Raw genomic sequence first — 13859 nt, 5'->3', positions numbered from 1 at the left:
CAGGCCGATGGGATGCTGTTTCACTACTGGCTCAGGCAAGTACTAAATGAGAACCAGATGCTACTCCAGTTTGGAGAAGGCAGGAGCTGGAACCGCTGCCTCATAAACCCTTTTAGTGGCACTTTGCCTTCTATATTTTTGATTTTATTCCTAACAGGGACTTTCACGGATTAACAGCCAAGAGCAAGTTTAAACTCCAATGTCCAGAAAGCAGCTATGCTGGGAAGGGGAAAAAAAGCCCTTTTTTTGCACTGGAGCAGGTTTACAGGCTGGAAGGGACTGCCACCGTGCTGCTTGGCTCAGAGGCTCCTGCAGACCCTGCTTATCATGGATCTAACCCTCAGCTCAGCCTTTGCACCACCAACCAGCAAACTCCTAGGATTCATGGAGGCTTCCATCCATCCTGAGCGGACTTTGCATGTACATTCTAGGATGCACCACACACCTGTACCTCCTCCTGCTTGAGATCCGGCTGCATTTAAGGGTTTGCATTTAACCTCAAAGTCATATCCAGGACCAACAGGAGACAGATTGGCCCCCAGCCCTGTGCAAAGCCCATCTTTGGGAGAAAAGGCATAAAGACAACCTGCAGCCCCAGAATCTTTTATCACATCATGATTGGAAACAAAAAACCTTCAGTCTCACCACTAGTGGGAGAACCTCAGTGCACAGTCCTGAAAATAATGAATATGTTATGGACCATTATCCTTCCTGGCCACTGCCATTCGTGAGCCGACTGCTAAAGAAATGCTTCTTTCTTTAGAGACAAGGGAGAGGACTTACATTTGAAATCTGCTCTCTAGAGCTAAAATGCTGGTAGCAAAAATTGCTCTGCCATCATCAGAGGTGCGTAGGACATAACAGATACTTTTCTGTTTGTTTTTCAGTGGGAAAAAAAATCTTACACTGGGATTCTGGTGAAGAAGAGGCATACATGGAGTGCACAGTGCTGGGAAGCACCAGGGAGGCAGCTCCTGTTTGTAGAGCTTCATTCTGCACTTCCCTGCACCAGGAAGAGCTGAGCATCCAGAAAATACAGAAAAAGAGGGATACTGCAGCCAGAATATGCAATTTGTTCCCTGATCAGTTTACTTTGTTTTTTAATTCATGAGAAGCAAAGCCTGCAGTGAGTTAGAAAGGCCATTACCGCCTCCTCTTGCTAAACAAACACATCCTGAATCCTCTCATTATCCTGCTTGACTTCTGTGCACCAGAATAAACACAAATCTGCTGGAGAAAGACAAGAGTCTGACGCAGGAGTGGCACAGACTCTGCCTATGAAGTATCACTGCACACCATTTACAAAGGCATTTTATGCTTCTTCAACACGTTTTAGCCTCAAAGATTCCCAGGTCTATAAATATCTTAAAGCCCCCCTCAATACGCATGGCTCGGGAGTAGGACACAGCACCCATGGTTAGTATTTGTATTTAAAGCAGAGCAGTTTTAGTAGGTCAAATGTTGTTCTTATTTGAATAAAAAATGCCTAGAAATGGGATTTAGCCCAAATAGAAGAAAATATACTGTTTTCATACTTTTCATCTTCAAAAACCCAGCTCTCCACATATGTTAACTTGCTACACATACTTGAAAGTTATAAACATAAATGAATCTGGCACATGAATGTAAACCTCTGGCTCCCAGCTGTGCTCCCAGTGATGCAAATTACAGACCCTGTCACTCAGGGAAACACATTATTCTTCATTTATGCTACTGGAAAGGAGAGTAGACCTTGCTCCTTAGAAACCAGACATGAAAAGAAAGGCAGCTCCTACCCAGTGCCCTTCTGTCCTGAGCTCTGTGCTGTACACGTGTTGTAACCCATTCATGGATGAAGTACTGTGATGTTTTTGTTACCATTGGTACTATATGGTACTTTGTCAGACAATCACATCCCTCCAGAAGTTAGGTGCGACCCAGCAAAGTCAGCTGCTGACTCTGGTGGACTTGGATGCGGCTCCGAGTTGTCTCTTAATTACCACAGTTCCCATTTAGATATTCAACAATGTGGATTAGGAAAACAGGTATAAAGAAGGTTTGATTTTGGTTTAAAGGCACATCAAGCAGCTCTTGGCATCTAAGGGCACAGCCAGAGGCCAAGGTGTTGCTCTGAAAGGATTGAGAATTTAAAGGAGTCTGCACTCACTGGACATGAAAGAGGGACAGGATCCCACATTCAGGGTAACTAACAGGATGCACATGGTTCTGGGCTCCACTAGGATGGGCTGTAAGGATGTTTATATATCTACATTCCTCTTTTATACATTTTAAAAGAGACATTTTAGCCTCACACACATTAACCCAGGCACCTCAGACACATTAAAACATCACTATCACAGGCCTGATCCAAAGCTCTGTGAAGTGAAACAGGCAGTGCTACACACCCACAGACCTCTTCTTAAAGAGACTCTGCTTCTGTGGGTGCAAGCCAGCCCCTTTGCCTTCCCACTGCTCTTTGGACAGTAATGTCCAAGCAGGCATCCTTGTGGAGAAATGAAGCCTCAGGCTAAGGAAAGGCTGAGCTGCTTATCTACTTATTAACTGACCACCTGAAAACAGAGGCCTCAAAAGAGCTGCATTTACCCCATGTCAGACACTTCCCACCAGCTGGAGGATGTTAAGAACCAGCTCTGCCCTGAAGACATCTCTGCTTTAAAGGCTCTGAAGGGTCCTGTATTTATCTACACGTGACTCCAAATCCAGCCTGTGATTCTATGCTTTACCTCGGTCAGTACAACCAGAAGATGGCAAGGAGCAAGTGTACAGCTCATGAAGAAGGGCCTTCTTTCCCTTATCGCCTTGTAAAGCAGCTGAGGCTTTGAGCAATTTTCCCTCCTCAAGATAGGAGCTTCAAAGGGAGTTTGTTACGCATCAAATCCCACTGGGACACAGATTCTGATGGGCCAGGAGTAAGAGGGAATATTCAAGGTATTTTCTGTTAAATTAAAGGCACAAGAAAACTTCCACCCCCGTGTGAACGTGTAAATCTTACATGAGGGAGGCACATGGGACTGAAAGTAGGGCAGCACATGCTGGTGCTGCTCGCTCCATGGTGGAGGCACTGCCATGGTTATCACCATGCTCTGGCTCCAAACCCAACCTTCTGCTACGAAGGGAGCGATGCTGGTAAGCACAAATCTTTTGCTAACACATCAGGCCATGCCACAGTGAAAACACTGTGACGTGAATTGTTTTCAGAGAGGAAACTCTTTAGGAAGCATTTACTTCATGTCCTGTGCTAGCTGGAGTGAAATGCCTGTAATAAAGGCATTAGCACCGCACTGTGTGTGCTTTAAATAAGCAAGCAAATTGGCTTTTGGTGGCTGGTTTTGCCTGTGTGTTCAGAGGTCTGGAGAAGTCACGATGAACAGTGGAGCATCTGTATCATTAATCATCAGCCCTTATCAAAAGGTATCACTGGGAAGGTGTGATAGCACATGAGATAGCACATAACATCCCTGGTAAGAAACAACCTCTACAAGATGAAGATGACAAAGGAAGTGCTTTGGAGATGCAACAGTCCTGTGATCCCAGCAGGAACCGGCAGAGACACCAACTCCTCCACTCGCTTCCTCTGTGTGATCTCAGGCAAGCCCTGAGCGCTCCCAGGAGGAAAACTGAGCTAAAGGGATTGTCCTGCTTTACCAGAGACTTCTCAAACACTTCTGAGATCATGGGGTTGAAGACCTAGAGAACTGAGAACTACAGCTGTAAAGCCTGGGAAGACAGCGATGCTTTGAGCGTGAAGGAGAAAAACCTGCACATCACTCAAGAGAAGGAGAAGCAAAGGGTTTTGCTTTCTCTTGTTGTGCTGAAAGGAAGTTGCTTGACTTTGAACTGGGCTGAGAAAGCTTTTGGTTTGTCCCCAGGACGGATGCTTCCCCTTGGGTATCCATTCCCTTTGCTGCATTTGACAACTCTCTGAGGCTGCTGCTGGAGTGTCCTTGCCCCTTGCCACCACCAAGGCTCCCTGTTATGCTGTCCATCCCTTGGTTCTCACTGAGGTCTGTGCACATGCAGTCCGCTAACATTTCTTGCCTTGTATCCATGTACCTTCTGGCAGCATTTTAACCACAAAGACCCCAAGTTAAGCTTCAAGTTTACTACTGGTTTAGCAGCAGCTAAAGTCACTTTTTTTTTAACAGGTCAGTGTGCTACTCCATTGACCAATCTCATTTTCCACTGTGTCTGTTACTCATAAGGGTTTGTCCAGATGCTGGCTAACCCTAACTGTCCTTTCTTCGAAGATTCATGTATGTCCTCACTCCTGCCTTTCCCACTTCCCAAACCACAAAATTTTTCAAAGCACTTTTTAAACCCTTTTTTTACCTCCTCAGTGCTTTAGGACCTGCACTCATTTCAGGTACTACAAAGCTAGTGGAGGGGCAGTAAGGATGAAGACCAGAACGCTACCAGCATCGGAGGGCTGTATCTGCTCTGTCTCTAGTGAGCCTGAAGCAGGCAGTGGTGTGGGAATTGGACAAGACAATGGGTGCAGAAACCTCAGACCAAGGGGTTAGTGGTAATCTTTGATCAGGAATTGATCAGAAACTCCTTTCATCCATGGATCCCTCTGCCTCGGGACATGCAGGAGACCTGGCAGAGCTCTTAATGGGCTATACCTCCTTCCAACCATTAAAAGCATTTTTGGACTTGAGCCCTGCACCTTTTATTAACTGTTAAGAGAGATGGCTCGTGTTCCACAGTGCTGGAACCTGCATCAGTTCTCTTTTCCAAACTCTGGGGCTGTTCACGTCTGTAATTCCCTTCTTAATCAGTTCACAGTCAAGCTCCTGCCATAAATATCAGACCTGCCAACACAACCCACTGAATGGGTCCCACCAAGAGCTCTGCATCTGACTTGCTGCTTGCCATCAGGAGTTCCAAGACGCATCGCTTTAGCTTGACTGACCATTTCTTCCCACGCTCCTTTAAGGCCACATCTGCACCTTCAATACCAGCCAAGAGAGGTGCCCTGACCCATGGGAAGCCGAAGAACTTCACATTACACTGGTTATGCCACCTGCACCATAGAAAAGCAAAGAAGAAAGGGCTAAACCCCTGGTCCAGTACCTCAGAGACATTGATCCGACCCTCCTGAAAGGAGCACGTGGTGGGGTCGTGGGTGCAGAGGTTCCGGTATTTGCACCAGTGGCAGCGGAAATCACTGTTCACACAAGACAGGCACCTGAGGGGAGAAAGAGGAGTTTTAAAGGAGGTTATCACCTGGGGGGGGGGGGGGGGGGGGCTATAGGATAAGAGACAGGCCCAGCCAGGAGCCCAGGCTCCTTCATGGGAAAGCAATTCCTTTGGAGGGACAGTTAGTTCCAACAGACAGGTTTGGGAAAACACATGCTCAAGAGACAGTTTAAGCAATTCATTCACTAATAAAACAGAGGCTGGGATTTATTACACGTCATTGCACTGGTGTCAGATAAGGCACAATATTGCACAGGCACCAGACTTGGGTTTTTTTTTTTTAATTCCTGGAAAGTGGAAAACAAGGCAAGGCTAGGAAAAGCTGGATCAGTTGTTTTACAAGTCAGGAACACTTCAAGTCAACAGTAACACCTCTGCTCGGCCTTGGAGCACAGTGAGTCCAGCAAGTGCTTTCATAGAACACTTTTGATTCACGTTGGGAGAAATTAACTGTCTATGAAACGCTTCTGAAAGAACACAGACCCTTTTCAGACATGGGGTGGCCCCAGCTGCCAGCGAACTGCCTGGGGGGGGCTCATTCCACACTAACCAGCTGCCCCTTAGACACATGCTCCATGAGAGCTGCTGATACCTGCAGTGACCCCCTCCTCCGTCTCTGAGGCCAACCCTCTGTGCCATGTGGCACTGTTCTGGTGACAGTCTGCATAAGCTGTGCCTATGGTATTCAGCTCCATGGTGTAACCTGCAGCTCCAGAGATCACTGTGCTGTCTGGAGTGGGCAGGGATGCACTGGAGTGATCCCAGCATCAGTGCAGGCAGATGAGCATCAGCAAGGAAGCAGGAGTATGGCTTTAGGCAGAAAACTCTGGAACATGAGGAAAGCAGGGCTCAGGGCACAGGCTCTGTTGCCAGCTGGGCAATGCCTCTCACAGGCTGCTGCCACAAGGACACGTTTGAGTTTTAATACCTCAATTGTGTTTTCCTTCTGAGGCATTCCTAGTGACCTTAATAGCTAAGGAAGCTTATTCTAATCATGCACATGCAAATCTGGAGAAGGATATCCAGTGCTGCAAGCTTTCTTAATTACTCATTTGTTTGACCCATTTCAGTCCATAGCACTTCTCTCTCCTGCCCCACCCTGGCCTCCAGCTTTCCCAAGTGGTGCCAGGGGAGGAGGACCTCTGATCACACAGGCCCATGGCCTTCATTGCAATGAAGTCTCAGGATCAATAGGTCTCTCTTCTCCGCTGGCTGAGACCTGTTTTCCTTCCTCCATTTTGCATGCTGTGATTTATTCCTGCCAGGCTGGCTCCTGCCCTTGTTGAACTCCCTGATAACGAGTCTGGTATGATCCAAGTGCTGCAAGATTTACCACCCCGTTAGCACTTTATCTCCAGATACAAGCTGGTGGAAAGGCATGGTCAGATGAAGCCAAATGACAGGCCAGGGAAGATAAATTGCCTTTCTTGATTCAAACTCTAAGTGTAAACAGGGGTCTCCGTGATGCCATCCCTCATACAAATTCAAACCCACGAGGATGCAGAGGAACTGCTGGAGGGACTGCAATTGATCACAGCCAGGAGAGGTTGGTGCTGGAGAGCCCAGCTGAGGAGCAAGGACACAAGGACAGAGCTGTGCACAAGAGGGAGCACAACAGAATCACTGGGGTAATGGGTACATGGAGAGGCACCATGTGGGGACCGAAGGACTCACAGGGCTCCTTTCATCCTGGTACCTCCGCTCAGTACTTCAGGTTTTTAAGCTGTTCTTAAGGCCAGGCAGCTGAATGCTGTGTTCATGGGGGATACATTGCCACGATGCTCAGTAGCACTGAGCCCCACGTGGAGCAGCCCGATGCTGGTGTTTTAGAGCATCCTCGCAGCAGCCAGCACCCTGCTCTCCTGGGCAGCGCACTGTGGAAGGGCTCTGCCTCCTCTGGCTGCCTGCAGCCCATCTCAGCGCCCTCTGCTCTGCCTCCACCAGGGGCCTGCAAAGCTGCATCCGAGTTCACAGTTGCAGGATCGCGCAGCTTGGGGGCACCAGCAGGTTAAGGTTTATTCAGGCTCGCTCCACCTGCACCTCCCAAGGCACAGAAAGCAACACAAGCACCCAGAGAAGTTCAGAGAAGACAGACACTGGTGGGCTCCCCTTCAAATGCACGTGTCTGCTGGATGAACCAAGTAGAGCAATAACCCTGCCAGCTGATCCCAAAGCCCAGCATCCATTTCACAGACTGAGATGAGCTCTTAGGCAGAAGCTCTTCCCTGTGAGGGTGCTGAGGCGCTGGCACAGGGTGCCCAGAGAAGCTGTGGCTGCCCCATCCCTGGCAGTGCTCAAGGCCAGGTTGGACACAGGGGCTTGGAGCAAGCTGCTCCAGTGGAAGGGGTCCCTGCCCGTGGCAGGGGCTGGAGCTGGATGAGCTTTAAGGGCCCTTCCAACCCAAACCAGGCTGGGATTCTGATTCAGAGGGTGTTTGGCTCTGCTCAGGGATGGGAAGGGAGCACTCACAGCTGGTGGGCACTGCAGTTGTAGAACTTGAACTCCGTGCTGACAAACATCCTCCCGGTCTCCCGCGACTTCAGCTGCAGCACCACGCCGAACCAGTCTGGGGATGCAAACCAGAGCCCATCAGTCCTGCCAGCAGTAAGGAGGGAAGCAACAGCAGACACAGAGGCACCCACTCCCCACCTGTCAGTGTGCTCAGCCATCCGCTCCTGGGGTAGAAGGTGCAAGTCAGGTAGCTTCCATCTCCCTGCTCCCCCCATGGTGAGTCTGCAGCAGTTCCCCAGGCTGGGGGCTGAGCATCCCCCTCAGATCCTGCCCTCGAGCATCCCATGGTGCCTGCCTGGCTGTCTCCAGCAATGCCTCCAAACTCAATCAGGCTTGATGGCAAAATGCATTGGAGAGACAGGGTCTAAGCACTGCACTGGGTCCTGGTCAAAATGATTTTGGAATCTCAGCCTGTTCCCTAAAGGATTCTGTCTCCAGTATGAAACCACTGAGAAGCAGCCTAAGACTTGAATAAGAGACAATGCTGGAAATGAGGGCGTTAGCGAAGCTCTTAGCACTGAGTTAATTAAGAGCAGACTGCTCTTCTGGAGCTGCTGTAAGTCTGCGCTAGCACTACTACCATGGCAGCTCTCAGCGCCAGTGTTCACCAAGTCTCCGGCTCCATATAATCCCTTGAAACACAAAGATACCAGCAGGGAAATACAGTTGACACATGGAAGGATGCCAAGGAGAAAATGAGTTTTAAGCAAGTAGCATTTTGGTTATGGGAAGAGAGAATCTGACAGCAGTGACATTAATGAAGAAACAACCCAAAGATCGGGACCGGAAAATAGAAACTACATCCACCTACTCGTGGGTGCTGAGCCAGGCCCAGGGGAGGGCTCCCATACTCCAGATCCACCCCGAGAGGCAAGGCTGTGGCTCAGCCGTTGTGTTACTGTCCAGAAGTCAGTGACTTACCTTGCTCCACGGGTATGGCAGGAACATCTTTTGCTGCTGGTGAAACACACACCACTCGGCTGCCCGAAACCTGCCCTTCCACCTCTGTCAGGTTTCCAAAGAGGCAGGTGACCCCAGCTGACAGGTCCGGAGCATCACTCACGAGCAGGCTGAGCTGCAGGCAGGGAGCGGAGCAGCAGCAGGAGACAAAACACAGCCAGGAACCTGTTAGCAGGCAGAGCTGCCCCAGTTGCCTTTGTATTTTCAGCATCTGCTGCTTCCGCATTCAGTACTGATCCCCCTACATGACCCATCCACCCACAGGAGCTGGCCAGCTGGCCTTCATGGGAAGCAGAGGTGGAAGCCAGCCAAGGATGAAGGTTCTTTACTGCTACAAACCCACCTTGCTGAGCCTGGGGGGTCTGCGGTTCAGGAGAGGTGGCAAATGCAGGCTTCTGTCCCCCTGGTTGCTCTACAGAAACACTGCCACCCTCACACCCGTGTCAGAAACATGTGACAGCAGCAGCAGCACGTTGCCCTCTCATGCATGAGAGAGCAGTGACTGCCCCACAACAGCCTCCTGCATGCACAGGAGATCCAGCCCTGCCTGAGGCTCGTGTGGCCATCAGAAGCAAGTCCCCACTGATCCCATCATGACTGGGGACAGTGGCCATGAAAAACCCATGTGGGAAGGGCTGAGTGGCCTCCCAGAGCCCCACACCATCCATCACTGAGTGCCGGCGGGGAGCAGGCAGGGGCTGCAGCAGGACCAGCTGCCAGGGGGTGCTGGGAGGCTCTGAGAGCAACAGCTGGGATGCTTCATTGAGCCAGGCCTGAGCACAGCTCACAGATGAGCTTTGGGGGAAACAAAGCCTTTCCTTTCAACAGCTCATGAAACCAGACCAAGAGAAATGTGAGCTGAGGCCTAAGGGGAAGGGGAATTTGTTTCTTCCCTGGCTCGGGTGACCCCTTTCTCCCCTCACAGCCCCTCTGCGAGCCTGACTTCATGAGAAAACATTTGTGCCAATGGGAAGCAGAATGGGCTGCTCATTATGAACCTCTCCCCAACAAGTCTACCCCTGGCCAGTAGCACTTACCGGGAGGCTGTGCTCGGAGACAGAGATGCTGCTGGGCTGCACGGTGATGGTCATGCACTGGCTGATGCTGCCTGCAAATCGGTACGGCTCGTCTGCTCGCTCGCAGCTATCCCTCGGGGAGCACCTGCCACACAGGAGCACACATCAGAGCACTGGAAGAGGTCAAACAGCACGAGGTGCTACAGCTGAGACGAGCCCAAAGGGAGGGCAGAGCCAGGGGAAGGGGGGTATCAGCATGACCGGGGTGTTGCTCTGTACCGGGACCAGGAATCAGGTTAGGATCAAGGGGTGCTGGAAAACAGACTGTGATCAGAGGGAAGAGAGACCACAAGGATCTCATGAGCTATTCCCAGTCCTGCCAGCACTGGAATGCAATCCAGAGCTGCTGAATCCCATGTGTCAGTGGTGCAGGGTGAGCCAGGCATCCTGCCACTGCTTGCTGCCCTTGAAAGCCATAAATTCATCACCTACACAGAAAATAGACCATAAAGCAATAAAAGGCAGTCACAAGATGATGCCCCCATTCCAATTAAAACAAAACCACATCATTCACTAATCACCTCCTGGAGCTGAGGAGTGTGGCGGGGCCAGGAGTGGGACCTTCTGGCAGCTGCTGGCTGGGCTTTGGCTGGTTTTCACACCTTCCCAGCTCTGTCCCATCAGGAATGCAAGCTTCCGAGCATGGCACGGTGACCAGGACTGCCCCAGCATGCCCTGTGCTCCAGGATGGCTCAATATCCCTTTTTTTTATAGGGGGTGTCCTTAGGATGGAGTGAAATTAAGCTGCTTCAAAGCAGACAGAGGAGCCACCACCAGAAAACCATGGAAGAATCAGTGTTTCCAAGCAGGTAACAGAGGCTGCAGCGCAGCACTGGCATCCCTCCTTGATTTTCTGTTTTATGTCATTTTGGGAAAATCCTTTTATCCCACCACCCTCCCTGGGCACAGATGACATACTGGCCTTTTGGTATGAATGGCCTCAATAAGCTTTCAGCACACTTCATCACTTTTCACTCCTTGCTCATCTTGGATCCTATTTCGGATGGTGGCACAAAGCTCAGAGGACCGAGATGCTGTCACCAGCCACAGGCCGCCAGCAAGTTCCCTTCTGACAGTTACTTCTGTGTACGTGTTACATGAATGAAGGAGGTGCTGCTGTCAAACTCCTGCTTTTCCTGGATCCCTGGTGAGCAGCTCGGCTGTTCCCAGACACACACATCAGCAGGAACATGCTGCGTCTACCCAGAGGCTGAGTTTGCCAGGCACATCCAGCTTTGGCCAGCTTACAAGTGCTTGGCAAAACCAGTGCTTCCCACTCTGCAACACTGGACCATCACCTTCCCCAGGAGGCTTTCCGATTTTGACTATGGAAAGTGGGCCTTACCCTTTCCCATTCCAAGGTACCCATGCGATCCCTGCTGTTCCCACCCTCTCGCCTTGTACCTTTTCTTTTTGGAGCATAATGGAGCTAAATATGAACGCTGCCAAAGGGAGAATTATTGAGGTTTAAGCGAATCTGTAAGATAGCTTTAAAGCGAGCTCTTGACTGGAGCCTTTATCTCACTGACTTGCTGGAATGGCTCTTTTTTATCGTACTATTTATGGCAACAGCCCTAACAGAGATAAATGGGTCTGTAGACAATAACACACTTGCAGAGAGCGGCACATGGAAGTCCTGCAGGTTCCAAATCCCACTGGGCTGAAGCAACTCTTCAACGATCTTCTTGAGGCCTCTGCTTGCTCCCAAAGAACACTGTTTGTAGAAGAGGAGCAAAGGATCCTGCTCTCACATGTAGAGGATGAGCTGGGATGGCAGCAAGCCCCTGGCTGGAAGGACACTGTGGAGGCACTGGGCAGGGACACTGGGCTGCTCAGCATTGGCACTGCAGCTCTGCAGGAGGACAAGCACCTTTCCCTGCCTGCTTAGTGCCATGGGTTAGTGGTGGCCTTGGCAGCCCTGGGGTAAAGGTTGGATTTGATGATCTTCAAGGCCTTTTCCAACCTGTTTCAGTCTATGATTCTAAGGTGCTATGTTTTAGCACCTTCTCAAATGTCCTGCACCCAGATAGCCCATTCATAAACACCCTTGAACTCTAAGCATGCACATGTATGTGCAAGCACCCCTCTGTGCACCAGAGCCTTAAGCCCTGACTCAGGCCCCTAAGAAATAATACTACACAAAGAGCACACTAACAAAGCTTGATGCAATATCAGATAATGAAAGCTTACACCAGGACAACTCAGACCCTTTGACTTTTCCTTTATCATTCCTCTCTGTCTGGTGGTGTGGAAGGCAGGACACACTTCCTGATGGGATGGGGCAGTGGTCTGGCCATCTATCTCACATCCATCTGTGTTCAGACATCCAACACGTCACTGAAAACTCTGATTTCTTTCCTGGCTCCCTGCTAGCTCAGTACCTGCACATCCATGCTCCCAGCTAAGCCTCTGGCAAGTGCAAATGTGGATGCCAAGTGCCCAAGAGGAGCTGCCTTATGGGCTGTCCTGCCCTGCTCTGCTCCTCAGCAGGATGCAGCTCTTGGATGGACACCCCAAGCTTCTACTTGGGTACCCCCAGCCCAAGTAGCAAAACCCCACAACAAGCAGTGGGAAGAAGCATCTGGATTTCAGTCCCCAGGTGTCACAGTGCTGGTTTTACCATGCCCACATGTGCTGGTGTTTACCAGGCACCCTCTTGCTCTTTTAAGGATAAAATCATCTCCTGTTCTGCCCCTCACCCTTTTACCAGCCCTCAGAAACCACAGCACGAGCGTCATACACCCTGACCCACAACCCTTCCACTGAGCAGCTGGTCCATCTGGCAGCAGGGACACGGAAGAATTAAGAGAAGAGAGATGACAAATTCAATACAAACACTCCAGCGCCTGGGGCCTCCAAACAAACTATGACAGAGGCTTCAGGAACAGCAAGAGAAACTCAATTATTTACAGCTTAAGACCAAAGCTAAGAGATGATCCTTGCTCCAAGCAGGCCAGGGAAGTGCAGATGCTTGAAGGGAGGGTTGAGAAATACCATCAGGGAAGAAACCCTTGTTGGGAATAGGTTAGTGCTGAAATGTCATGGCCAAAAGGGCAGAGGAAATGACACTCTTCTCTCCTCTTGACATTGAGGGTTTTCTGTCTGCAAAATGAAGATAACAACCTTTACCTGCTTCCCAGGTGGTTCATGAAGATTCAGTTCATTAGCATTAGGCAAGCACTCAGTGATCCTTGCAGAGGAGCTGCTGCAGGAGGCTGAGGCGCGACTCCAAAGACCCACAGGTACCAATGCAGCCATCCCCTCCTACTGCACAGCTGTGCCAACCGCTGGAAAGGCACATGGGATGGCTACCCCGAGGGAAGAGCCAAAGGGGTGGGAACCAGCAGGACTGGAAATCACTTCCTTCTGACAAAGCCGCTGTCACAACAAAGCTTTTGGACATGACTACAGGTATGGTGGCTTTGCTGTGGGGCTGGACAGGCTCGTCGGAAAGGGGAAAAGCTAAAGAGTAACGCTGCCAAGGCTCTCCTGCATCTCCCGGAGCATGGCCACTACTATTTGCAAACCGAGCAAAGCCACAGGGAGCCAGTTTGCAGCCCAAAGCCCACAGGTCCCAAATCCAGGCCGGATTTGCGGAGGAGCCTGTCATTCCCTGCTCCCCCCTCCAGCACCTGCTCCTCAGGCAAGTGGCCAAGTGCTGCTGTGGGGGCCCTGAACTCTGCCTCCACCGATTTCCATGCATTTAACGGGGCTGCTCTGCAAGCTGGCATGCGGCCGGAGGGATTTCTATTCCTCTCCTCGAGGCTTTCCCTTCCTCTCTCAATCTCCCTCTGCCCGCTGGTCCCCCTTCCGCCTTAGGAAGTGATGGGTATTATGGCAGGGGAGAGAAAGGAAGGACATAGACACCTCCTGAATGCAGAGAGCATTTCCTGGAGCTCCCCCGAAATAAAAACAACCAAACCAACCCTTAGCCCTTTGTGCCTGTTGATGTGTGAGGGGCTGCCAGCTCCCAGCCCTGCGCTGCCGCCTCTGCCCCATTGGGAACAGCTGGAGCACAGACCCCCTGACCCTTCCTTGCACAATACAACCACCTCTTCCTGATAGACTTAACAGGACTTGGGTGCTCTGCTCTGTTCCAGTGCAGCAACCTGT

General features: G+C 50.6%; 1 protein-coding gene across 1 annotated transcript in view; it reads right to left on the bottom strand.

Annotated features, from left to right (window-relative positions):
- PLXNA2 (plexin A2) overlaps positions 1 to 13859 on the bottom strand; it is a 244365-nt gene that overhangs the window by 53469 nt on the left and 177037 nt on the right. Inside the window, exons 14-17 of the mRNA XM_062605617.1 lie at positions 9708 to 9831; positions 8632 to 8785; positions 7669 to 7765; positions 5074 to 5188 (exon numbers count right to left, since the gene is read on the bottom strand). Coding sequence (XP_062461601.1) covers positions 5074 to 5188; positions 7669 to 7765; positions 8632 to 8785; positions 9708 to 9831 — 490 coding nt within the window. The remainder of the gene's footprint in view (positions 1 to 5073; positions 5189 to 7668; positions 7766 to 8631; positions 8786 to 9707; positions 9832 to 13859) is intronic.

This window comes from Pezoporus occidentalis, unplaced genomic scaffold (genome assembly GCF_034315485.1).
Source record: "Pezoporus occidentalis ecotype Australia unplaced genomic scaffold, CSIRO_AGI_Poc_V1 ctg92, whole genome shotgun sequence".
NCBI classification, from domain to species: domain Eukaryota; kingdom Metazoa; phylum Chordata; class Aves; order Psittaciformes; family Psittacidae; genus Pezoporus; species Pezoporus occidentalis.
This window is presented reverse-complemented; position numbering and strand designations above follow the sequence as displayed.